This window comes from Globicephala melas, chromosome 8, assembly GCF_963455315.2.
Source record: "Globicephala melas chromosome 8, mGloMel1.2, whole genome shotgun sequence".
Classification (NCBI taxonomy): domain Eukaryota; kingdom Metazoa; phylum Chordata; class Mammalia; order Artiodactyla; family Delphinidae; genus Globicephala; species Globicephala melas.
In genome coordinates this window covers 77,966,987-77,991,214 of record NC_083321.1, presented here as the reverse complement: position 1 = coordinate 77,991,214, position 24,228 = coordinate 77,966,987, and the positions used below count along the sequence as shown (strand labels likewise).

The window sequence follows — 24,228 nt, the reverse complement described above, 5'->3', positions numbered from 1 at the left end:
CTCCTGTTCTGTCAACCAGAGATAAGGGGGTCGGGCTGTTTTCAGAGTTGGAAAGGGTGGTCCACGGGGAAACGCTAACCTAAAGGCATGTTTTCTTTGAACTGCAGGGTGTTGGGTCACACAGTATTGTTATTTATTTGTTTACTTATTATTTAAATTATTTAAATAAATATCATTTTAAAATCAGGATTTTCTGGATATATGCCCAGGGGTGGGACTGCAGGATCATATGGTAGCTGTATTTTTAGTTTTTTAAGGAACCTCCATACTGTTCTCCATAGTGGCTGCACCAAGAAAACCATAATTCAATAAGATACATGCACCCCAACATTCATTGCAGCACTATTTACATTAACCAAGACATGGAAGCAACCTAAATGTCCACTGACAGTTGAATGGATAAAGAACATGTGGTATATATTATGCACAATGGCATATTACTCAGCCATAAAAATATGAAATAATGTCATTTGCAGCAGCATGGAATGACTGAGAGATTATCATACTAAGTGAAGTAAGTCAGAAAGAGAAAGACAAATACCATATGATATTACTTATACATGGAATCTTGAAAAAAATGATACAAATGAACTTATATACAAAACAGAAATAGATCCACAGACCTAGAAAACAAACTTATGGTTAGCAAAAGGGAAAGGGGGAGGAGAGATAAATTAGGAGTTTGGGATTAACATATACACACTACTATATATAAAATAGATAACCAACAAGGACCTACTGTATAGCACAGGGAACTATACTCAATATTTTGTAATAATCTATAAGGGAAAAGAATCTGAAAAAAAATGATATATATGTATTTACAACTGAATCACTTCGCTATACACCTGAAACTAACATAACATTGTAAATCATCTATACTTCACTAAAATAAAATAAATAATAAATATAACTGGAATTCAGCAGATTAGGAAATGGTAAAAAAAAAGGGGGGGGGTTAATTTATGCCCAGCACTGTAAAGCCTTTTAGAAGCCATTAGTGACATTATTAAAATAAACACTATGGAAAATGATGCACAAAAATCAGAATTTTCATGTTGTATTAAAAATTCCTGAAATCTCTGAAAAAAATCTGGTAACAATATGCTGCCTCTTAACTGGAGGATCAGAGAGGCCAAGTAATTACCCCCACATTACTGAAACCAGCACGCCAGATATCCTGAGTAGAATTCCCAGGTCTTTCCCAATGTACTACTGGCCTATCGTGTGTGTGTGTGTGTGTGTGTGTGTGTGTGTGTGTGTGTGTGTGTGTGTGTGTGTGTGTGTGTGTGTGTGTAAGAGAGAGAAGGCATCATGGCAGGTGTCAGTGCAAGGGGCAGGAGGCGTCCAGAGAGGACTCCATTTCAGCATATTGAGAGGACTTTATTTTGAAGAGGAATAATACTGTATCAAGTTCTGGGTCATATTCTCTCTCCTTCACCCGCCAAGCACATATCTATAGCTGCACTTATTGAGCACCTGTGATGTAATACTGACTCTTCTAAAAGGTGATGGTGGGGGTAAGTTGTTAAACCAACACGACATACTACTTTCGGTTTCACAGCCTTTTGTCTACAAACTTGATGAATATACACTGGACTCGTGATTGTTATTTTTCAGAAGTGGAGAGAGGCCTAGGAGAGATCATGGCAGTGAGAACAAAGGTGGCTCTATCCTTGCCTCTATGTAATTGTCATTGTCAATGTCCCTTGCTTTTCCAAGATTAAGTATAGCAAAAACTTACTGGACATGGAAGAACAGCTGGATTTGGGCATCTTTTCCTGAGAAGAGTGGTCCAGATTGTGGGTATCCAAACTGAGTGTGCCGGTTGAATTGAAATAAAATAGAATTTTCAATAGAATTGCTTGATGAACCCCCTTCATTACCACCCCCAGCTCCTGATCCTTTCAAGAAGACTAATTTTTTTTTTAACGGAAGTATACTTGATTTGCAATATTGTGTTAGTCGCCGGTGTACAGAAAAGTGATTGTTATATACATATTTTTTCAGATTATTTTTCATAATAGGTTATTACAAGATAATGAATACAGTTCCCTGTGCTATATAGCAAATCCTTGTGTGTTTTGTTTTGTTGTTTTTGTTTTGTTTTGCAAATCCTTGTTGCTTATGTGTTTTCTGTACAGTAGTGTGTATCTGTTAATACCATAGCCCTCATTTATCCCTCCCCTGCTCCCTTTCCCCTTAGCTAACCACAAGTTTGTTTTCTATGTCTGTGTGTCTGTTTCTGTTTTGTATATAGAGTCACTTGTAATGTTTTTGAGATTACACATGTAAGTGATATATTTGTCTTTTTCTGTCTTACTTCACTTTGTATGATATTCTCTAGGTCCATCTATGCTGCTGCAAGTGGCAATATTTCATCTTTCTCTGGCTGAGTAATATTCCATGGTATGTATGTATCACTTCTTCTTAAACCAATCATCGGTTGAGGGGCACTTGGTTTGTTTCCATGTCTTGACTATTGTAAATAAGGCTGCTATGAACACTGGTGTGCATGTATTTTTCCGAATTAGAGGTTTCGTCTTTTCCAGATATACGCCTAGGAATGGGATTGTTGGATCATATGGTAGCTCTATTTGTAGTTTCTTAAGCAACCTCCATACAGTTTTCCATAGTGGCTGAACCAATCTGCAGTCCCACCGAAAGTGTAAGAGGGCTCCCCTTCATCCACACCCTCTCCAGCATTTATTATTTGTAGACATTTTGATGATGGCCATTCTGACAGGTGTGAGGTGATACCCCTCTGTGGTTTTGATTTGCATTTCTCTGATAATTAGCGATGTGGAGCATCTTTTCATGTGCCTGTTGGCCATTTGTATATCTTCTTTTGAGAAATGCCTACTTAGGTCAAGGAGACTAATTTAGGAACCAGTGTACTGGTAAAACTAAACTGTATTTTTAACATTGCTTCTCTTTATTGGGCAAAGGAAATGTTCTTTCAAGTACAAAAGTGAAGTGAAAACATAGGGAGTGTAGTGGAAGAAATATTTTCTGAAATTTATTTTTGTTTCTTTTGCTTCAAAACCCCCCATTTTGTTATCCTAGGCTATTTGGAGCGTGTATCTGCCGGGAAGAGATTGTGATATCCCTGAAATGTAACAAGGAAAATTTCAGGTTCTAAAATTTAAAATAGCAATATGAGCCAGGCTACTGTCTTCATAGAGGTTTCTCAGAGTTCCCATATTTCTCTGCACTGCCATATCCACAACTGACCTAAATTAAAGGACCAAAAGCCCCCAAGATCTCAGTTACTTATCACATGAAAGTTTACTCCTTGCTCATATGAGATCTACTATGGTCCAGTTGCTCTCCAGGGCTGCTGCCTTCTCAGTAATTCCAGTCTGCTTCCATCATGTGGTTCCACCATCTCAATACAGGGCTTAATCATCTTTTCAGCCAAGCATGTCACTGCCATCCTCCACTGAGGATCCGGAGTTCAGTCTCTCAGCTTCAGTTTTCCACAGAATATACTATCACAGAGTTGCCTAGCTGCATGGTGATAGGGAGGACACATGGGCTTTTGCTACTCCTCAATGAGAACTTCAAAGAAGCCTTACTTTTTCATTGCTCCTGGCCTGTAGTTTTACATGGTGCTTCAAATTTCAGAATCTTACTGAAATTCTGTAGGGGACAGCTAGAGGGAAGAGAGATGTGGTTTGATTCTCCAAAATGTTTCCTTCTGCATCTAAACTATCATTTTCAATTTCCAAAATTTATTCTGAGTTTGGCCACTTCTGTGCATTCTCAACACTATGGCCTAAGTCAGTAACCATCGATTCTCACCTGTATTACTTAGATGTTCTATCTACTTCTCCTGCCCCCAAGGGGTCCACAGAACACTTAAGGTGATTAGTTAAATATGCAAATTATATCATGTCAAATGCTGTTTTCAACTTCCAATGCCTTCTCATTTCAAGCTGAAAAAACTCAAATATTTAACATGAGCTACAAGATGCTGCCTCTCCCTTCTCTAGCCCCAGATACAAATGAGCTTCCTCTCTATCCACACAAAAGCAACAAGCTCTATGTTAGGGCTGGAACTCAGACTTGAACTTTTAAACAAACGAGGTGGTATCTTCTCCAGGCTTGTCCATCCACCAGAAGGATTCCACTCTTGTCAGCATTTTGGAGCCAAAGGAAATCCAGTATTTCCCAGAGGAGACGGCTCTCTGAGCCAAGTCCTGCCTCAGTCTGCAGCTCTGTGAGTTTCCTCTGTTGGGGGTATAAGTGCCTGAGACCTCTCTAGATTCCCACACTTGAGTGCATGGGTGGCTTCTCACCTCACTGTAGCAGAAAGTCTCTTCATGGAAGTTTCCAAGCCAAACCTAAAGAAAGTACAAAATATTGAAAATAAGTGGATGACAGAACAAACTGATTTAACATCAAGTAAAAGAAAATTGTATAGCAATCTTAATTTCAAAGTTTGAATTTAAGGGCAAAAAGTACACTCTTTTGGTAGGCATGTAAACTGGTGCAGCTATGGTGCATACTATGGAAAACAGTATGGAGGTTCCTCAAAAATTGTAACTAGAACCACCATATGATGCTGCAGTCTCACTTCTGGGTATATAGCTAAAGGAAATAAAAACAATATCAAGGAGATATCTGCCCTCCCACATTCACAATGGATAAGCTATGGAAACAACCAACATGTCCAGTGATGGTTGAATGGATACAGAAGATGTGGTACATAGATACAATGGAATACTACTCAGCCATAAAAAGAATGAAATTTTGTCATTTGCAACAATATGGATGGTCTTGGAGGATATTATGTCCAGTAAAATAAGACAGAGAAAGACAAATATGGCGTGGTATCACTTATATGTGGAATCTTAAAAAAAAAAAAAGAGTAAAACTTACAGAACCAGAGTAGAAAAGTGGTTGCGGGGGAGGGCAGGGAAGGGAGGGTAAAAGGGTACACAGTGAAAAAAGTCTCAGGAGCTAATGTTAACCATGGTGATTATAGTTGATAACAACGTGATGTATAGTTGAAATTTTCCAGAAGAGTAGGATTTAAATGTTCTTACCAAAAAAAGTAAATATATGAAGGAAATGTGTTAATTAACTAGATGGGGGGAATCCTTTCACAATGTATAGCAAATCACCATAAAGTTGACTGAATATTTTACAATTTTAAAAGTCAATTATACAGCAATAAAGCTGAAATTTAAAAATAAAGAATTAGGACAAATCATAAGACAGAAAAAGAGGAATATCTAATTGAACAGTAAAGACATTAAGCAAGCTTGAAAAGAAAGGAGTTAAGCACTCAACTCAAGAAATTGGGTGGCTTAACCCAAAAGAAAAATTAGGGAAAGGAAAACAATGATATAAGCTGAAACAATTACAAAAGAAAACATAACACCCAATAGAAATGATGACTGAAACCAAAATGCAATTTGTAGACCATTAAAAGTGTAAAAACATAAACATAAGAGAAAAGAGAGAAAAGTACAAGCATATCACGTTATAATAAAATAGGGGACGCAAATAAAAATCTACCATTATAGAAAGAGTGCCTATGTAAACAAAATCAGGAAAAAAGTACAGAACACAAATATACACATCCTTAACAAGCATTATCCTTAATGTGTAAATACCTGAAACATTCTCATTAAAATCTAATCATTAATTTGCATTGATAGACAAATTATTAGAAATATAGGGTTCACTCAGAATGGGAGAAAATATTTGCAAATGAAGCAACTGACAAAGGATCAATCTCCAAAATTTACAAGCAGCTCATGCAGCTCAACATTATAAAAACAAACAACCCACTCCAAAAATGGGCAGAAGACCTAAATAGACATTTCTCCAAAGAAGATATACAGATTGCCAGCAGACACATGAAAGAATGCTCAACATCGTTTATCATTAGAGAAATGCAAATCAAAGCTACACTGAGATATCATCTCACACTGGTCACAACGGCCATCATCAAAAACTCTACAAACAATAAATGCTGGAGAGAGTGTGGAGAAAAGGGAACCCTCTTGCACTGTTGGTGAGAATGTAAATTGATACAGCCACTATGGAGAACAGTATGGAGGTTCCTTACAAAACTACAAACACAACTACCATACGACCCAGTAATCCCACTACTGGGCATATACCCTGAGAAAACCATAATTCAAAAAGAGTCATGTACCAAAATGTTCATTGCAGCTCTATTTAAAATAGCCCGGAGATGGAAACAACCTAAGTGTCCATCATCGGATGAATGGATAAAGAAGATGTGGCACATATATACAATGGAATATTACTCAGCCATAAAAAGAAACGAAACTGAGCTATTTGTAATGAGGTGGATACACGTAGAGTCTGTCATACAGAGTGAAGTAAGTCAGAAAGAGAGAGACAAATACCGTATGCTAACACATATATATGGAATTTAAGAAAAAAAAATGTCATGAAGAACCTAGGGGTAAGACAGGAATAAAGACACAGATCTACTAGAGAATGGACTTGAGGATATGGGGAGGGGGTAGGGTAAGCTGTGACAAAGCGAGAGAGAGGCATGGACATATATACACTAACAAACTTAAGGTAGATAGCTAGTGGGAAGCAGCCGCATAGCACAGGAGATCAGCTCGGTGCTTTGTGACTGCCTGGAGGGGTGGGATAGGGAGGGTGGGAGGGAGGGAGACACAAGAGGGAAGGTATATGGGAACATATGTATATATATAACTGATTCATTTTGTTGTAAAGCAGAAACTAACACACCATTGTAAAGCAATTATACTCCAATAAAGATGTTAAAAAAAACACACACACACATTCTTAAATTGCATCTACTAGAACTGTTACAATTAGAAAGACAGTTTCAAATGTTAGCGAAAATGTGGAGCAACTGAAACTCTCATACATTCTTGTAAGAATGTATAATTAGAGAGTCACTTTAAATAACTTCTTTGAAAAATAATGTTATGCAGAATTATGCCCTGTGGCAGAACAATTACACTCCTAGGTATTTACCCAAGAAAGATGGAAACATATGTCCACAAAAACACCTGTACAAAATTGCTCATAGCAGCTGAATCTAGGTAGCCCATATGGGACACAGTCCAGCTGTTTGTAAATAGGAGAATGAATAAGCAATTTGTAGAACAGTCCCATAATAGAATTCTACTCAGCAAGTAAAGGGAAGAAACTATTAACACACACAATAACATAACTAATCTCTAATCGTTGTACTGAGTGAGAGCAGCAAGGCAAATGATGAGGGAAAATCATAAACTTTTCTATGACCGGGAAATCAAACTAAGAAAGGAAAAAAATAGTATGCCCGCTTTGTGGTAGGCCTTTCCCAATGTGCAATGTGCATCTGTATTGTACATTAACCAGACCTCCTCAAACAGGAGGATGTAATCAACCTTTAAGAAAAATGGCTGCTTTATTCAGACACCAACGTTGTAGTTTTAAGGTTATTTTAATTTCTTTTTCATCCCATACAGGGAGCTGTATTGACCAAAACATCTTTGATCAACTTTATGTAGAATGCTAACCTGTCAATATAACACAGAAATTCTTTGTCTCAGAAATGCAAAAAATTGCATCTCTAACTCCTGACCAATGGAACAGTTCTCACAGCTTCTGCAAATCTGTTCCCTGGGTTATAATCCTCAGTTTGACTCAAATAAAATTCTCTTTTCTTTCTTCTTAGCTTGACTGTTATTTGATTTTCCACCAACACACAAAAGAATAGCTACTATCTGATTCCATTTATATGAAGTTCAAAACCAAACTAATCAATGATGACAGATATCAGGAAGTGGTTGCTTCTAGGGGGATATGGTAAAAATTGACCAGAAAGGGGCACCAGAGAACTTTCTGGAGTCACAGAAATGTCCTATATCTTATTTTGAGTGATATAGATACATGCAATTTAAAAAATTTATTGAATTAACTCAAGACCTGTGCATTTTGTTACATGTAAACTCCACCTCAAAATAAAAACACATTTTCTGTCATTTCTTCAGATTTAAGAAAAATAAGAGCTATTTTTCCTTTTTTCCGCAAAAAATAAATAAATAAATAAATAAATTCAATTCTAAATGTAAATTTTTTACTTAGGATGTTTCGATGATAGTCAAGCCCTTATCTCCCTATTGAGTGATACTTCAATATGCCCAACTGTCTATTAGCAACTTCTTGGAATATATCTTAGGCACCTGAAACTCAGTATGTCCAAAACTGAATCTACTTAATGTTAAATATTATGGTAGGAGACATAACATTTTAAAAGACATTAATAAATTATATTCAACTCTTTCAAATTTAACTTTCTTATTAAAAAAAAGTACTATGCAAGAATCTGGGGATTTACTGTGAAATCTCAGATGATAGTTATACACACTGCTTTATTCTTTATTTTTTTTTTTGGTGGTACACGGGCCTCTCACTGTTGTGGCCTCTCCCATTGCGGAGCACAGGCTCCGGACGCGCAGGCTCAGCGGCCATGGCTTACGGGCCCAGCGGCTCCGCAGCATGTGGGATCCTCCCGGACCGGGGCACGAACCCGTGTCCCCTGCATCGGCAGGCAGACTCTCAACCACTGCGCCACCAGGGAAGCCCCGACACTGCTTTATTGAGTAAACCACATAACATTTTCTAAAACGGACATTCGTACTCTTCACTTGAAAATGGCAACAATTTCAAATTCTCATTCAAGTTCTTTGAAAATTACTCCAAGTTATACAGTGGTAGTAAGATATGTAGTATTTTCATACAATGGAAATTACTTGGCAATAAAAAGGAACAATCTACTGATAAATGCAAAACATGTGAATTTCACAGACCCTATGCTTAGTGAAAGAAAATAGACACAAATGATTACATGCTATCAATTCTATCTATATGAATTTCTAGTATAGGCAAAACTAATCAAAGGCGGCAAAAAAAAAAATCAGAAGAATGATTGCCTTGAGAGTGTGTGGAGTTGATTGAGAAGGGGCTTAAAAGTACTTTCTGAAGTGATAGTAGTATTCTATATGCTGATGGGGTTTGAATTACACAGGTGTATGCATTTGTCAAAAGTCAATAAATGTACATTTTGGATTTCTCCATCTCAGTATAGTAAATTTTATTATCTTAAAAAAACTACGAACACAAAGTAGTATGTATTCCTTTTTATTACTAAGAAATTCTATTTCTTCAATGTAGAAAAAGATGAATTTGGATTACATCAAAAACCTTCTTAATACCTCTTTAATTATTGCTTGTATGTATAAGGAAGTTCTCTTTGTTATTTTTATTTTATTGCATGCATTTTTACCTCTGGCATACCTTGTGGAGAAAAGGCACTAAAAGGTGGAACATCTGAAACATTTTCATATCTTGGAGGAGGTGGTTCAAATAATGATGTGTTGAAAATCTAGAGAAACAAAACATAAAAATCAGAGGCAAATGAGGTAAAGTTTCATTACTATAACCAAAAAAGGAAGTGTGTACTATCTCTTTCTGTCAGTAGATGGTTAATGAAGCCTTTGGTATTTTAAAGATACAGATCAAAGAGCCAGCACTGTGCTAGAGGCTATAAGGATTTCATGAGATGATAAACTTAGAGACCCTTAGAGGATGTATAAGCACTAGCTTTTGATTTAGAAGGAAAACTTTAATTCCCAAATAAAAATAACAGCGTACAATATTCTTAGTCACTTATAAAAATGCTAAGATAATTACTTGGGAGCAAATCAATGTTAAATTCACTTTGAACCAAATATAATATAATCTTTTAAGTGTATCACTGACATTGTTTAGTAGGAATCAATTTTTTTTTACGTTCCAAACCACTACCTCTAAAAGAGAGCTCCAAGCTACAGGAAGAAGAAACTGACAGAATTCCAAAGGGAAATAAAAATAATCCACCACTCTAGTGAGATAATCTAACATTCCTTTCCCAGCAATTAATAAAGATTGCAGACAAAATAAGACTACATCAAGGATAAAGGCGATTTTAGCCAAACAATTAACAAACTTGAACTAATGAACAAATATAAGATCATTAAACTCAACAACTGAATACATTGTTTTCAAAGAAACACATTTATAAAAATTGACCACATAATAGGCTATAAAGGAAGCCTCAACAATTGCCAAATGACTAGTGTCATACAAACCACATTATCTGATCACAGTGTAGTTAAGTTAGGAAATCAGATCAAACCAAGAGTGGAATAACTTTTAAATTTGGAATTTTAAAAATACCCCTAAATAGCTCCAAGGCTCAAAGATGAAAACATAGAACTTAGAAAATATTAAGATATTAATGATAACTAAAACACTTCTCCAAACTTGTGAGATCTGGTTGAAGTGGCTCTTAGAAGGAAATTTATGGTTTTAAATACTCATATTAGAAAAGAAGAAAGGTTGAACATCAATAAATTTTCAACTGAAAATGTTACAAAGAACAGCAAAATAGACACCAGGAAGGTAAAAGAGGAAATTATATTAAGAACAAAATTAATGAAACATAAAACATATATACAAGAAATGATTGCCAAAGCTGAAGGTTTATTCTTTGAAAATACAGGTAAAATGGACATATCTCTGTCAATGTCAATAAGAAAAATATATAAGGTAAGCACAAATAAATAATACTAAGAGTTGAAAAAGAGTCGTATCTATAGATGTAGCACAGATTCAAAAATGTAATAAGAAAATACTAGGAAGAACTATGCCAATAATTGAAAACTTAGATGAAATGGAAAAATGCATTTAAAAAATTTATTAAAACTGACATAAGGATGCATTTTTTAAAATCTAAATAGTCCTATAACAATAAAAAAAATTGAATCAGTACTTTAAAATCTCCCACAAAACAAAGTATCAAAACCAACTGCTTTTCCTTTGAGTTTGAAAGATGAAAGTAAAAGATTGTTTAAGTATAACACAACGTATTTCAGAGATTAAAAACTCAGCTCATTTTATAAGGCAGGTCTAATCTAGAAATTATACCCCAATAAGCAAATTGCAGAAATACAAGCCAAACATGCTATGAATATAAACTGAATATATATAGATATATGAGTTGAAAACTCTACTACTAATATTACAAATTTCAAAAATGTAAGATTAGTCTAATATTAGAATATCATTTAATATAATTATCATTGTGAAAAAGAAAAATTATACGCTCATCTCAAAAGATATCCAAAAAAAAGAAAAAATGTGTTGATAAAATTCAACATAAATCCATGACAAAAAGTCTTAGTAAACTTGGAAAGGAAGTGAATTAACGTAACCTGATACAAATATCAAAATTAAGGTGAAACATTGAAAACATTCAAGTCAAGGACACCTGCTATCACCACTCATTTTTCATGTTAAACTATAAGTCCTGGTCCGTGCAGTAATGCAAAGGGTTGTGGGAGATGCGGAGTGACTCTGAGCTGACATTATATTGTACTGACTAGAGCACCAGTTACCTACTTCTGATGCTGATAGAACCTAAAATGAAACAAAATCAACTACTACTCTTCAAAAATTCCCATATCTTCCATCTTTCCCATAATTTTTCTGTGGTCCACATAGGGTACAAATGAAGCTGAATCACTGGGAAAGATTATAAGAAAAACTATACTAAAGTGCAATGAAAATCCATCTAGAGACAAAGTCATCCCATCAGCAAGTCTTTCAGCCAAGGAAGTACTCAAGCTCGTCTCACTTGACTTGCCTTTACAGTAATCTTCAATTTTACAACACCACTGAGCAGGTGGATTTTACATCAAGTTTATGAGTTATTCTAACAAGTAGGAAAAGTTTCTTAAGGTGACGGAAAAGAGTCTTTTGGGTGACTTTATCAAAGGTAGACAATACACCAGTGAGCACTGCTCACTATCCAAAATTCACTAATATAGCTTCAAATTATGTATTCTGAGTATAACTAAAATAATTTTGGTTTACAAATTTCTATTTACTTTTTGTGACATAAAAAAGGCAATGTATATAGTTCAATCCATATGGCACGTTATCGTTAGTAAACAAAGATAAAATAATGCATATAGTATTAAAAATATTTCTTGCAGAATCTATAAAATACTAATCATATTTGTTGCCTGTGGGAAGGGGAACTCCTCTGTGTCATGCAGGAAAGTAAAAGTTTGCAGTTTACCACATAGCTTGGCTATGAATAGTCACAGTAATTAAACTGGGAGATGGGGACACAGTAAAAGAGCATTTGTAGTTGGGGTGAAAATAGAGCTGAACTGTCACAAGGTCAAAAGATAGTGCCTGAGTCTGAAACACAAGCAATACAAGCATGTCATTTAAAGAAACAGAAGTAAATACCAAAAGAATCAACTCAGTGTTGAACAGTGATTGCCTCAGGGAAGGGGGATATAGAGGGGCCCTTTGGAGAACTGTGTGATTCTTTATGTGCAGGTAAAACTTGGGTAAAAATAAAAATGATTCAATGATATAACTTCCAAAAAAGTTAATAAGCTTTTGGCAGCTAACACCATTCAGGAAAATCTCCAAAATGAAACTTCTAAAAGATAGGTTTACATTAAGTGACAGGCTTTAGAAATTTCATAAGTGCTTATAATAGCAAAAGAAACAATGAAATGAAATAATAGCAAAGGTACAGTCAAAATTGGAAGTGAAGAGCAAGGAAAAAAGAAGAGAATTGAAAGTTTGCTATTTTCCTCATTGCACACAATTGCCAAATTTGATAGATCAAATTTGGTTTAAGTATGTGTATTTTTTTAACATTACCAATATTTTATTACATCATTAAATAATCTTCCTAAATATACATTTAAAGACCCCTTAATACTTAATTATATAGATATGACCCTGCTTATTTAATAAAGGTTATGGGACCATAGGAAGTATATCAGTATTCCCCATACCTACCTTAAAAATATTTTTAAAATTTTGAAATAGTTTGATAATATTTTTAAAAGTTAAACTGTATTAACTACTATAATTGAAAATAGTGAATATGGAAACTTTCAACTCATATTAGGAAATTTAGCATGGGATTACATCACTGACTGTAAAACAACATATTAATCATTAAGAAGAGGCTGATTCACTAGTCAATAAGGGGAGGTGATTAAAAATTTATATATACTTAAATCACATGACATTTTTAGTTGACTGATCAAACTGGACATATCTGAAGCTATATGCAATTTAAAAGGCCCAGCTATCCAAAGCACTGAAAGAAGCTATCCAGAGTAAAAGGGGCTACTTTAAATATGGTAGCTGTAAGGCAAATAGGGATGAATATTGAGTTATATTTTATGAGCTTTCATATTGAATATATATCGTGATAAGAAATATCTCAATTACTTGTATTATCTTCTTTCCTAAGTGCCCTAACTAGCAAAGAAGATTGTAAATTCTTTAGTGTAGATATAATTCTATAGTATTTCTCTCCAAATTCTCCTCCTTCCAAATGACCACACCCAAGTTCTGGGCACAGAGCTGAACACATGATCATATGAGATTTAATCATTAAGTACCAATAAAAACCTGCTAGGTCAAACAGCACTTCTCTGAATTTTCTAGCATCTTCAAATCTATGCATGATCTTTTATAGTCCAAACCTTTCAAAAATGTATCAATTTAGTTGCTTAGAAGTTTACTAATGTATCATATTTTATATTAGTGTACAATACTAAAAAATAGCAAATGTCATGAAACATCAATTTTTCAGAATCTTTCCAACATCACATAAATTCAAACATCATAAGAAAGAGTTGGCACCAGTAATAAGATTATAAAAGGCATCATTCACAAGTGTCAATATTGATTTCTATCAGTATTTGGACATGGTAGAGGGCATTCTTTCACATAAGGTATTTCAAAATAGTAGACCAGGGGGACTTATTTTTTCTTTCTTTCTTTTTACCTCATTTCCATCTTCATCAATTACTGAGATGTAGTTGGGATGAGTCTTATTTGGATAGGACAACAGGGCATCATAAAGGGCTAACTCAACAGAAGCCAGGCCAAATTCTTTCCACTGAGATTGAATTTGCTTTGCAAGCTGAAAGTTTTGTTCTGTTCCAGCTAAATGTGGTATCCGTGTAAAATTACTGTTGAACAAAAATTGAAAGTGGTTAGAAATTTTTAGTCAGACTTTATCTTAAATCAACAACCAAATAAGGCTGATTTACATTAAAAAATACTTTGAGGTGTTATACATTAAAAAAGCAAAGTGGGGGCTTCCCTGGTGGCGCAGTGGTTGAGAGTCCGCCTGCCGGATGCAAGGGACACGGGTTCGTGTCCCGGTCCGGGAAGATCCCACATGCCGCGTAGCGGCTGAGCCCGTGAGCCATGGCCGCTGAGGCTGCACGTCCGGAGCCTGTGCTCCGCAACGGGAGAGGCCACAACAGTGAGAGGCCCGCATAATGCAAAAAAAAAAAAAAAAAAAAGCAAAATGGCACTATTATTGCATCAAATAGATTTTCAAGTGTGTTTTGAAATTTTCATGCTCCAATTTATACTCATTCAAGAGAAAAATTAGAAAAAACTGATCTTTGTAGAGAATTGTTACATGCAGTCCTGAAGATGTATCTCTATATATCAGATGAGGAAAGTGTTATATTCTTTCTTAAGAAAGAATGCATGTTTGAACTTTCATGGAATTATCTGTTTACTTCACCTTGTAAAATATAATTGGAAGATAAAAATATTTTCATCCAAAGATCAAGCTGTGACATGCCAAGAACTACTAATAATTACATTTATTTTTAAATACTGAAAGTTAGAGCCAAGTGAGAAACCTTTTGATTAGCAACCATTTTAAAGTGCCTTCTTTAAGGAGTAATCTGAACATACTTACACAAGCTCAAACTGAATCTTTTGTACTGCATTTACTTATTAAGTAAGTATAATACTTAAAATCAACGATGAGAATTAGTCTGACCACAAATATCTTTAACAAATAAACTATGTGGCTAAGATTTTAGCTACCACAAATACTTTCATGAATAGATTAATTTCTCATTTAATATGTCCAGATACTGGTGATTTTATTTGTTTTAAATTTCTCTTTCTTGGAAATTTGTTGTTTCCCTGAAGATTCAGTTCATTGGTATTTTCAAACCCCTTCAAGAAAAAACAAAAAATCCCATACGACAAAGCATCATGTATCATGATAAGACACCGATTTATTTCTAGCTCATGAACTTCTTGAACTTCATGAATTTCTGGTTCTAAATATGTAGATTTTTCTAAACTCAACATACTTCCATCCTGATGGTGATTTAAAAAAAACTAATAGCCAAAATGGCTATTATGATCCCAATTTCAAATGTTTGATTCTATTGTGTATCTTTAAAAAAAAAGGAGGAGGGGGATTCTGGTGATTAATTTTATAATTATATTAAAATCATTTAAATTGTATTTACAAAAATAGTATTAAAAGTCTCATTCAATAAATGTTTTTTTTGCAGTACGCGGGCCTCACCACTGAGGCCACTCCCGTTGCGGAGCACAGGCTCCGGACGCGCAGGCTCAGCGGCCATGGATCACGGGACCAGGGAAGCCCTCATCCAATAAATTTTTAGGGGCTTAAAACCTTACATGGGATTTCTAGGGCTTCCCTGGTGGTGCAGTGGTTGAGAGTCCCCCTGCCGATGCAGGACACACGGGTTCGTGCCCTGGCCCGGAAGGATCCCATATGCCATGGACCGGCTGGGCCCGTGAGCCATGGCCGCTCAGCCTGCGCGTCCGGAGCCTGTGCTCCGCAACGGGAGAGGCCACAACAGTGAGAGGCCCGTGTACCGCAAAAAAACAAACAAAAACAAAACAAAACAAAACAAAAAAACCTTACATGGGATTTCTAATATGTATTTACAAAATAAAGTAATGAAAAGAACACAATTTTAAGAGCCAGCTGAGGAGTCTATATATTCCTTCATCAATGGATACCTGCAAAGAAAACAGAAAATAGCCAACAAGTTGCTATTTTCTTCCATATTACACAAATCCAAACTGTAACAGAACTAGATGCAGATTATGCATATTTCCTGAAGTCACAGCTAGAACTCTATTCTTACATGAGAGAAGAATTGTTATGGGAGTCTTGAACCTGCTCACACACACACAGAGGAGATCATTATTAGACTTTATTATTGAAACTGAGTCCCCCTAAAACCGAGCTCCCCTGCCAAGTTTATGATTAACCTCTCTAGCCAAAGCTTTATTCTCTTTCTCATTCTGCCCCTGGTCCTCTCAGGATTAAGAAGAATCAGAGAAAAGGGGGGACTGAAACCAAGCAGTACCCTGCAGGCCCCTCCCAGGTACAAGAGCCCCTCAGTGTCCCCCATTTCTTTTTTGTAGTAAAAGGCTTTAGTCTTCTAGGCCTTCCTTGGGTTCCAAAGAGCAGACTCAAGCAGTTACTAATTAGGGAAGTGAGGGAATAGAGAAACAAAGGAAAAGCGGTCAAGCAAGAAAGTAATGATAGCTTAAACAGTATAACAACCTGATGCACATTTTTGGGCTGTTCTGCAGAAACTAAGAACCCCACCCAGGTGGAGGATGGTGACTACATGCTGACCAGAATCACACAGACCCTAGACTAGTTGGAACCAGAAGGTTGATGATTCAGATTTCCAAAACATCATCCTGTTACCTCACCAGCAACCAATCAGAGTAAAGTCCATGAGCTGCAACCCTCACCCCAAATGTTGCCTTTCAAAACCCTCCCCTTTAGATAGCTAGGAAGGAGTCGCATAGCACAGGGAGATCAGCTGAGTGCTTTGTGACCACCTAGAAGGGTGGGATAGGGAGGATGGGAGGGAGGGAGACTTAAGAGGGAAGAGATATGGGGATATATGTATATGTATAACTGATTCACTTCGTTATAAAGCAGATACTAACACACCATTGTAAAGCAAATATACTCCAATAAAAACGTTAAAAAAAATCAAATGGGAAAAATATTTTAGGATCATCCAAAGTATTTTGCCTATAAAAATAAAGGAGAGGGCTTCCCTGGTGGCGCAGTGGTTGAGAGTCCACCTGCCGATGCAGGGGACACGTGTTCGTGCCCCGGTCTGGGAAGATCCCACATGCCGCAGAGCAGCTGGGCCCGTGAGCCATGGCCGCTGAGCCTGCGCGTCCAGAGCCTGTGCTCCACAATGGGAGAGGCCACAACAGTAAGAGGCCCGCGTACCGCAAAAAAAAAAATAAAAAATAAAAAAAATAATAAAGGAGAGAAGGAATTATATATAATGCTTTAAAAAGAAAAAAAACCCTCCCCTGAAAGCCACCTGGGATTTCCGGTCTTTTGAGCATAAGCTGTCTGTTCTCCCTATTTGACGCCCTACACTAAGTGCTGGACTCCTTCACCTCAACCTGGTGGCAGTAGACTGGCTTTGCTGCACAGCAGGCTAGCAGACCCAAGTTTGGTTAGGTAACATTATGAGTGAAATTCCTGGTAAAAGTTTTGTCATTACCCACCAAGATGCAATGGTGTTCTATGATCAGGTTTAGAACCCACTCATTTGGAGCAAAGTTAATCCTGAAAATGATGAGTAGGAAAAAAGATTTGTTTCCAAGGATAAATAAATCAACTGGCCACAAAATCAGTGCATTACAGGTTTTGCCACTAACTTGTTGTGTAATCCTGGCCATGTCTTCAATTTCTCATCCATACATGGGGAGAATATTGCTACCTCACTAATTCACAAAGATTTGAGGCTCAATTAGACAACTGCTAAGAAACAGAAGTTCGTTTTTTTTTGTTTTAATCAATTGAGAAGTGTGTTACACTGTCTTGATTCTATTAGAATATCCAGTTATTTTCTAATAAGAAGAATAATTTACAAATTATCCAAAATAGCCAACAACATGTATTAACAAAACAAATAGGCTCATACATCTCTGTCTGGCTAGAAAAGGTTATATATGTTCCAAGGATCATTATGTTATCTCAATTAATAAAGGGAGCTATTGGTATTCCTGTTTTCATACATTGCATCTGGTTTACAAATGCACAGTGCTTGGAGAAGTTAGATGACCTAAAGACAGCCAGTGAAAGACGGAACTGGTATTCAAATGTAGATCAGTGAAAGCTAAGACACTCTTCTGAAATAATCTTGTCTTTCAGAACAGGGTGGAGAAGGAAATTCCCTCTAAAGACATGCAAAATAGTGAACAGATCTGAGAATTTAACTAGATGTTACAAAACAAAAGGGAAAACACAGGACAACCTTGTACCCCAAGGAAGACTGAAAAGGCAGCCCTTACTTAACGCCCCGCCCCAGCCACTATTGAGAGTCAGGTGACTTAGAAGTAGTAGAGCATTTTTAGTAGTAAAGCGAAGGATTAGAAAGGGGAACAAGACAGAGGATCTGAGGCTTTAATGACCCCTAACCTAAGGGTCTAAATAGACTGAAAGCACTCTGATGGACAAATGGCAATTTGGAATTCTGGAGAGTCCAGGAGGCTTCTGGAGGTTCTGTGGTCCTTGGAGGGGTGAGTGGGGGGTTCTGTTAATCTCTTTCTTTTGTTTGTTAATGATGCAAATCCTTGAGTTCTAAACAGTTAGAGGAGCTTGGTCAAGGCCACGGAGAATAAGCAAGAAGCTGACGGCCCAGAAAGTGAGCTAGAGGCAGGCATTCATTTTATTTCTTTGCTGGTCACTCCATCTCACAGGTTAGAAAAGGAAAAATGAAGCAGAGGCAGCACCCCTGTCTAGGAGTGAAGATTATATCTCGCCAGACTTCCACTTTTATTATACCTATTATACATAATTATAGTAAAAGAAGTGCAAGAGGCAGAAGGATTTCCACAAAATTTAAGCTTCTGGGTCTCTCACTTGAAATGGCCCTTCCAAAGACTTGATAGGTGCCCTAGCAAATTTTATTCATAGTTTTAATTCTATCATAATTAAATAGACATATGTGTTTGTATGACTAAGTGTATGTACATCTATACATATATATATATTTACTTGACTGTTTTTACATAAAATTATAACTTGTATTCACTAAGCAGTCCTTTAATCGTTATCAGGACTTCAAGTATGTCACTTTGAAAAAGCTAAGTATTCCAATCAATTATTCAATAAAAGTGTTTTATTTTTAGTAGCCTTGCAAATACTTTTTATATTTACTCATTTACCCCTTTTTCCCTACACCAGGGATAGCTATTTCAGGAAATAGGGAGCTGGTTTTTACACTAGGTCACATATATGCTCTCTAATTTCATGCTCATCAGAACAATATCACTATCCCCATTTTATAGAGGTGAAAATGATGGCTCAGGAAGGTTAAATATTCACTCAAACTTACTTTAATATCAGTGGGCGAAGATGGAATTTAAACTTGTGTATGTCTGACTTCGAAGTCCAAAATTTATTCTTTTGACTAAAATATACTATCTTCCTCTGAAACAGGAGTCAGCAAACTATGTTTCACTGACCAAATCCAGCTCACTTCCTTTCTTTGTACAGCCCACAAGCTAAAAATGGTTATCACATTTTAAATAGGTGAAAAAAATCAAGAGGAATAATATTTTGTGACATATTTATATGAAATTTAAATTTCAGTGCCTACAAATAAAGTTTTATCGAAACTGTCACACTTATTCAATTACGTATTTACTATCACTTTTTTGGTGCTACAATAGCAGAGCTGAGTAGTTGGGACAGAGATCAGCTGGCCTACAAAAGCTGGACCTTTACAGAAAAAGTTAGTGACACCTGCTTTAAAACATCTATCATGATAAAGTTCAGCTGAAGGTACAATCCTCTCCAGATGAAACATGATACAAGATCTTCAGTAATAAAACCTTTTAAAAAGTCAGTTTCTGTTTATGAAATATTGGATCAAAACTTCTAAACAGAATAATAAACTTTTAAGTATATGCTTACTACAAGAATGTCTTGATGTTCACTGCTTTCAACTCATCCAAAAATGCTTTCTTCACATTATGCGGTGGAATGTTAGTAGCTTCACTGGAGGATTTTATAAACCATCCTGTAAAATACAAACAAATATAGGAATGAGATATGAGCTTATAGACAGGGCCTATCTCTCCTTATTATTGTATTTATCATATATAAAACATCAATGACCTCTGGTATTAACTGAGATTTTCTGAAGTTTCATTGCTCTTGCCTACTTCCATTGGAAAAAAAATCATGCAGACACACTTAATTACAAATCAGTTGCAACATATTTTTTTAATCCAATTTCAATAAGCATTGCTGTTATTCTAAGAAATGTTTTATGAAATTAGCACTAAAATTGAAGATGGTTCAACTGATGGGAAAAATGAAGGCAAAGAGGAGATCCACCTTCTTTCTCCTTAAACCTTTTATCCCCAGTGACGATGCCTCTGCTGACCCAGAATAAGCATTTAGTAAATGTTTGTAATGAATTAATTATGAGTATATTTCAAGTACATAAATTATTTCAAAGAGTTGAAGGCAATTCAGACTTGTAATTTGTTCTGGTTCTGAAACTAAAGCCAAATATGCTTAAATATTTTGTGCTTGCAGTTGAAGTAGGCTTCAAAAGTTCAACTTCAGAGAGCTACAGTGAAACTCCAATTCACCCAACATCTCTGCAAGACACACAGTGAATACAGAGACTAGAGGCAATGGGTAGCCAGATCGCGTAGAGCCATTAGCCCTGGTAGTTGGCTTCGTGACATAGTTTATTTAGATAAATGATATGATCTGTGCATAAAATGGTTACCTAAATCACCCAGCTAGCTTTCATGGAGCTTTCCAGTTATTAATCACATACACGTTACACACATGCATATATACACGCATATTGAAATAAATGGTTGGCAGCAAATGGAAATACAGTTCCACCAGTATGTAAAATAAAGGGACTTGGATTAGACTGTAGGATAAGGGCACTCGGAAGATGAAATGCTTGAATCGAGATCTAAAAAATGAGCTGGATAAAGAGGATGGAGGCCTGTGGGAGGGAGGGAGCAGAGAATCCTAGGAAAAAAATTAACAAACATTAATAAAGAACCCACAGCCATTGAGCAGTGAATATAGGGATGGGGCTGAGGGCTATACTGGGACGAATAAAATGCTTTTAAAAGATGCAGAAGATCTTAATCCTCATGCTACCCTTGCCCACGTTGTACAGCTGAGAAAACTGAAACTCGAGTTGAAGTGTGCCCTTAACGAGCACACTTATCTAAGCCCCACAATAACCCTAATATCCACATGCTAGTTATGAGCAGAGTGTGGCTCAAAGGTTACACAACAAGCAAGAAGAGGCTGAATTTGAGCCAGCTTAGTTGGTCTATGCCCTGGTCTTCTAAATCCCAGAAAGGGGACCCAGAATTCAGAGTAGGGCCGAACTACCAGGCTATACCTTAACGCTAGTCCTGTGCATTAATGTCCAGTTAGAAGCATCTCCTCACCAGGAAACAATTTTGAAAAAGTGCCAATACCCCAGTACTGTGCGAGGAGCTTTAGATGCTATTTCGTTTACGATTCCCACTAAGTTACAGATAGTATTCTTACAAAGGTTGACAAACTGTGGCTCAGAGAGACTCGGTAACTCGCTCAAGGACACAGAGAAGTTGCAGAGTTAATATTAGAATTTAAAAGAGTCTCAGCAAATCTGTGCTGCCCCCTGGTTATCATGGAGAGTTGGGTTAAGTCTGCAAATCAGTACACAGGGGAAAACGCTAAAGAACTGCTATTAAGGATCTGTTCAGAGCACTGACAATGTCAGCCAGTTATCTCCTAAATGTTCCTATTTATTTACTCCCCAGGACGAAAGAATGAGAGAATAGGGCTCCCACGCAGCAGTGCCCTGAGTTCTACCTACTGTATACACGAAGCAGGTCCAGGCACAGGCACTAGATAAAGACCCCAAACAGGTAAGAGTCGTTTCTGGCAAAGCTCCTTGGACGACCTAGCAAATGCCCCCAGAGATCCGGCGCTCCTGCTAAAACGTACCGATTGCTCGCAGGGCCTCAGCAGTTGGAACTTTCTCAAGTTCAGTTTGAGTCTCTCCGTTCTACTCCTTACCCTGGGTGACTGTCCTACAGTAGACCGTCCAGAACCCAGCTGTGCACCGCCCCCAGCAACTCCTACCTAACTCGCGGGTGCTCATCCCCACGTTCCCCCAACCCGGTCACCGCCCCCCACCCCCCGGGAGACCGGGAGACCAGCAGCTGGCCCCACGCGTCAGCTGGCACGGAGTCCCGCGAACCGCCAAACAGCCGGGTAGGCTCAGGGTTGTCCGTGGCGAGGGCCCCGTACCGAAGAGGAAGCCGAGGACGAAGAGGCAGGCGGCCAGCACCAGGGCCCCAGCGCACAGCCAGCGCGCGCGGCGCCAGGCGACAAAGGTCGACTCGGTTTCGCGCAGGGGGATTCCACATCTCACCGTGTGGCCCGCGGGGCCTCCGGGGACCGGTGCCTCTGCGGTGCGCCCCCGCTGCTGCCTCGCGAGCGGAGGGGCAAAGGCTTCCTCCTTCGAGGGCCGCTCTTAGCAGTTCTGCAGCCTAGAGTCCACTCGCACTCCCAGGGCACTCCCAGTTTCTCCGCCCCTGAAAGTATTTCTAGTTTACTCTCAACCAATCCCGGAGAGCAAGAGGCAGCATCAGTCCCCAGAAGAAAAAAACCCAGCACCTTCGGCGGGGTGCTTAAAAAAAAAAAAAAAAAAAAAGTTTAGCTTGAAAATTTCTAGCCCTTATTTTAAAATAAAAGGAAAAGAAGGAAGAAAGGGAAGGAGGAAGCAAAGAACAAACTCTTCTCCTTTCTCCACTTCCAGACCACAAATCGATTCAGAAAAAGAACACTAAGTACCCCGTAATTCAATAGAACGATCCTCTTTTGTCTGTCTAGGAAAATGCATGTTCCAGGCAAGTTGGTAGACTAAACTATTCCTCAAGAACTTTTTTCAGATCCGAAATCCTATTAAATACTATTATAGCCCTAAAAAGAGTAAATTCAAGTAGAAAACGGTGGTGTCCAGTTCTGGCACTGCTTTGGATATTCAGGGAGTGAATTTTGGTGTCAATGCCAGTTACCACTGTGCTCTTTTTCCTAATGAAGATCATTGATACTTATCAATTATTAGAGAATTATTCCTCCCTTTACATAGCACAACCATTTTTAAAGAAATATTATTGGAATTTACTGAAGGCAGAGAGTACATCTCTTTATATATCAGAGCTGCCCTTGGCACTCTCTTACACTGTGGGTATGAAATCAGTCTTTGTTGAGTTAACCTGAAGAGTCAATCACACATAAATCTACCCCTGTTATAAGTTCTTAAAAAATTATAACAATGATACCTAAAGGAGGACAATAACGACATGCTTTATAAAATCAACGATGTTTTTATAATCTGTAAGGGAGACTGCATGCATGGCCTCTAGCTAGGAGTGCTTTATGGAAGTATTGCATTTAAAAGAATCGTGAAGTACCAGCAGAGTTTGAACCAGGGGAGATGAGAAGAAACTTTGGGTCTGGGAGCCAGAGCGATAGTCAAGGAATGGCAGATAGTTTGCTTTGGGAAAGGGAGCGAACAGGGAGAGAGCGAGGAGACACGGGGCTACATCATAGAGAATGTTGGGTATTTTGATAAAGAATTTCTGAGCTAAGTGAAGTGATGTGGGAAAATTAAAATGTTAACAGTGAACCAAGACAACTACTAGATAATTTAGGACAGGAAAGGAAGGAGTTTCTTCAGCCCTTTCTAACAATAGCTTATATTTATTAAATGTCTCCTAATGTTCCTATTGTTAAATCTAACCAAGAATAGTGGAAGAATAATACTTACTGAGCACTTTCTGAATGAGCCACTTTATATACATCAACTCGTTTAATCATCGGTACCCTTCGTGGTTGATACTATCACCCTTCCCGTTTTACATGTAGGAAAACTGAAATTTAATGAGATGAGATAAATCACTCAAAGTCACAAAGCTAAGACAAAATCCAAAGTGTGCCTTACTCTAAACCACTGTACTGCCTCCCTTGAGCATGGGCTGCATTTGCTAAGCTCTTTGCTTGTATTGGGAGGAACACTGGGCTTGGAGTCGGAAGACTTGGACTTAAGCTTTGGATCTGGTCCTGTCTAAGCCTTGTACCCTGGAGAGTCACATATTCGGTTTACTTGAATGTATCTTCTCATTTGTAAAATACAGGATCATCTAATAAAATTATTAAGTACCATCTGTTAATAAAGATGTTCTGAAGGTCAGATGCGAGTACAATTGAGGGAAATTATATTTATTAAATATAAGAAGGGTTTT

The 24,228-nt window shown here is 37.3% G+C and overlaps 1 protein-coding gene across 1 annotated transcript; it reads right to left on the bottom strand.

Moving 5' to 3' along the window:
* Positions 1–1,301: 1,301 nt before the first annotated feature.
* Positions 1,302–23,803, bottom strand: LOC132597739 (glutamate carboxypeptidase 2-like). The gene is made up of 6 exons (XM_060304350.1): positions 23,754–23,803; positions 22,229–22,410; positions 19,859–19,964; positions 13,883–14,069; positions 9,299–9,397; positions 1,302–4,346 (listed from the first exon to the last, which is right to left on the bottom strand). Exons 1-6 carry the CDS (start codon positions 23,801–23,803, stop codon positions 4,077–4,079), a joined length of 894 nt encoding a protein of 297 aa, XP_060160333.1. The 3' UTR covers positions 1,302–4,076.
* Positions 23,804–24,228: the final 425 nt, after the last annotated feature.

Bases quoted from the DNA above. Each gene is read 5' to 3' on its own strand.
- LOC132597739 (XM_060304350.1), bottom strand. From the start codon at position 23,803: ATGATTAAACGAGTTGATGTATATAAAGTGGCTCATTCAGAAAGTGCT. The intron at 22,411-23,753 runs GTAAGTATTATT...TCCGCTCGCGAG, and splicing joins GCTCATTCAGAAAGTGCTCA to GCAGCAGCGGGGGCGCACCG. The intron at 14,070-19,858 runs GTAAGCATATAC...TTTGTTCAACAG, and splicing joins AACATCAAGACATTCTTGTA to TAATTTTACACGGATACCAC.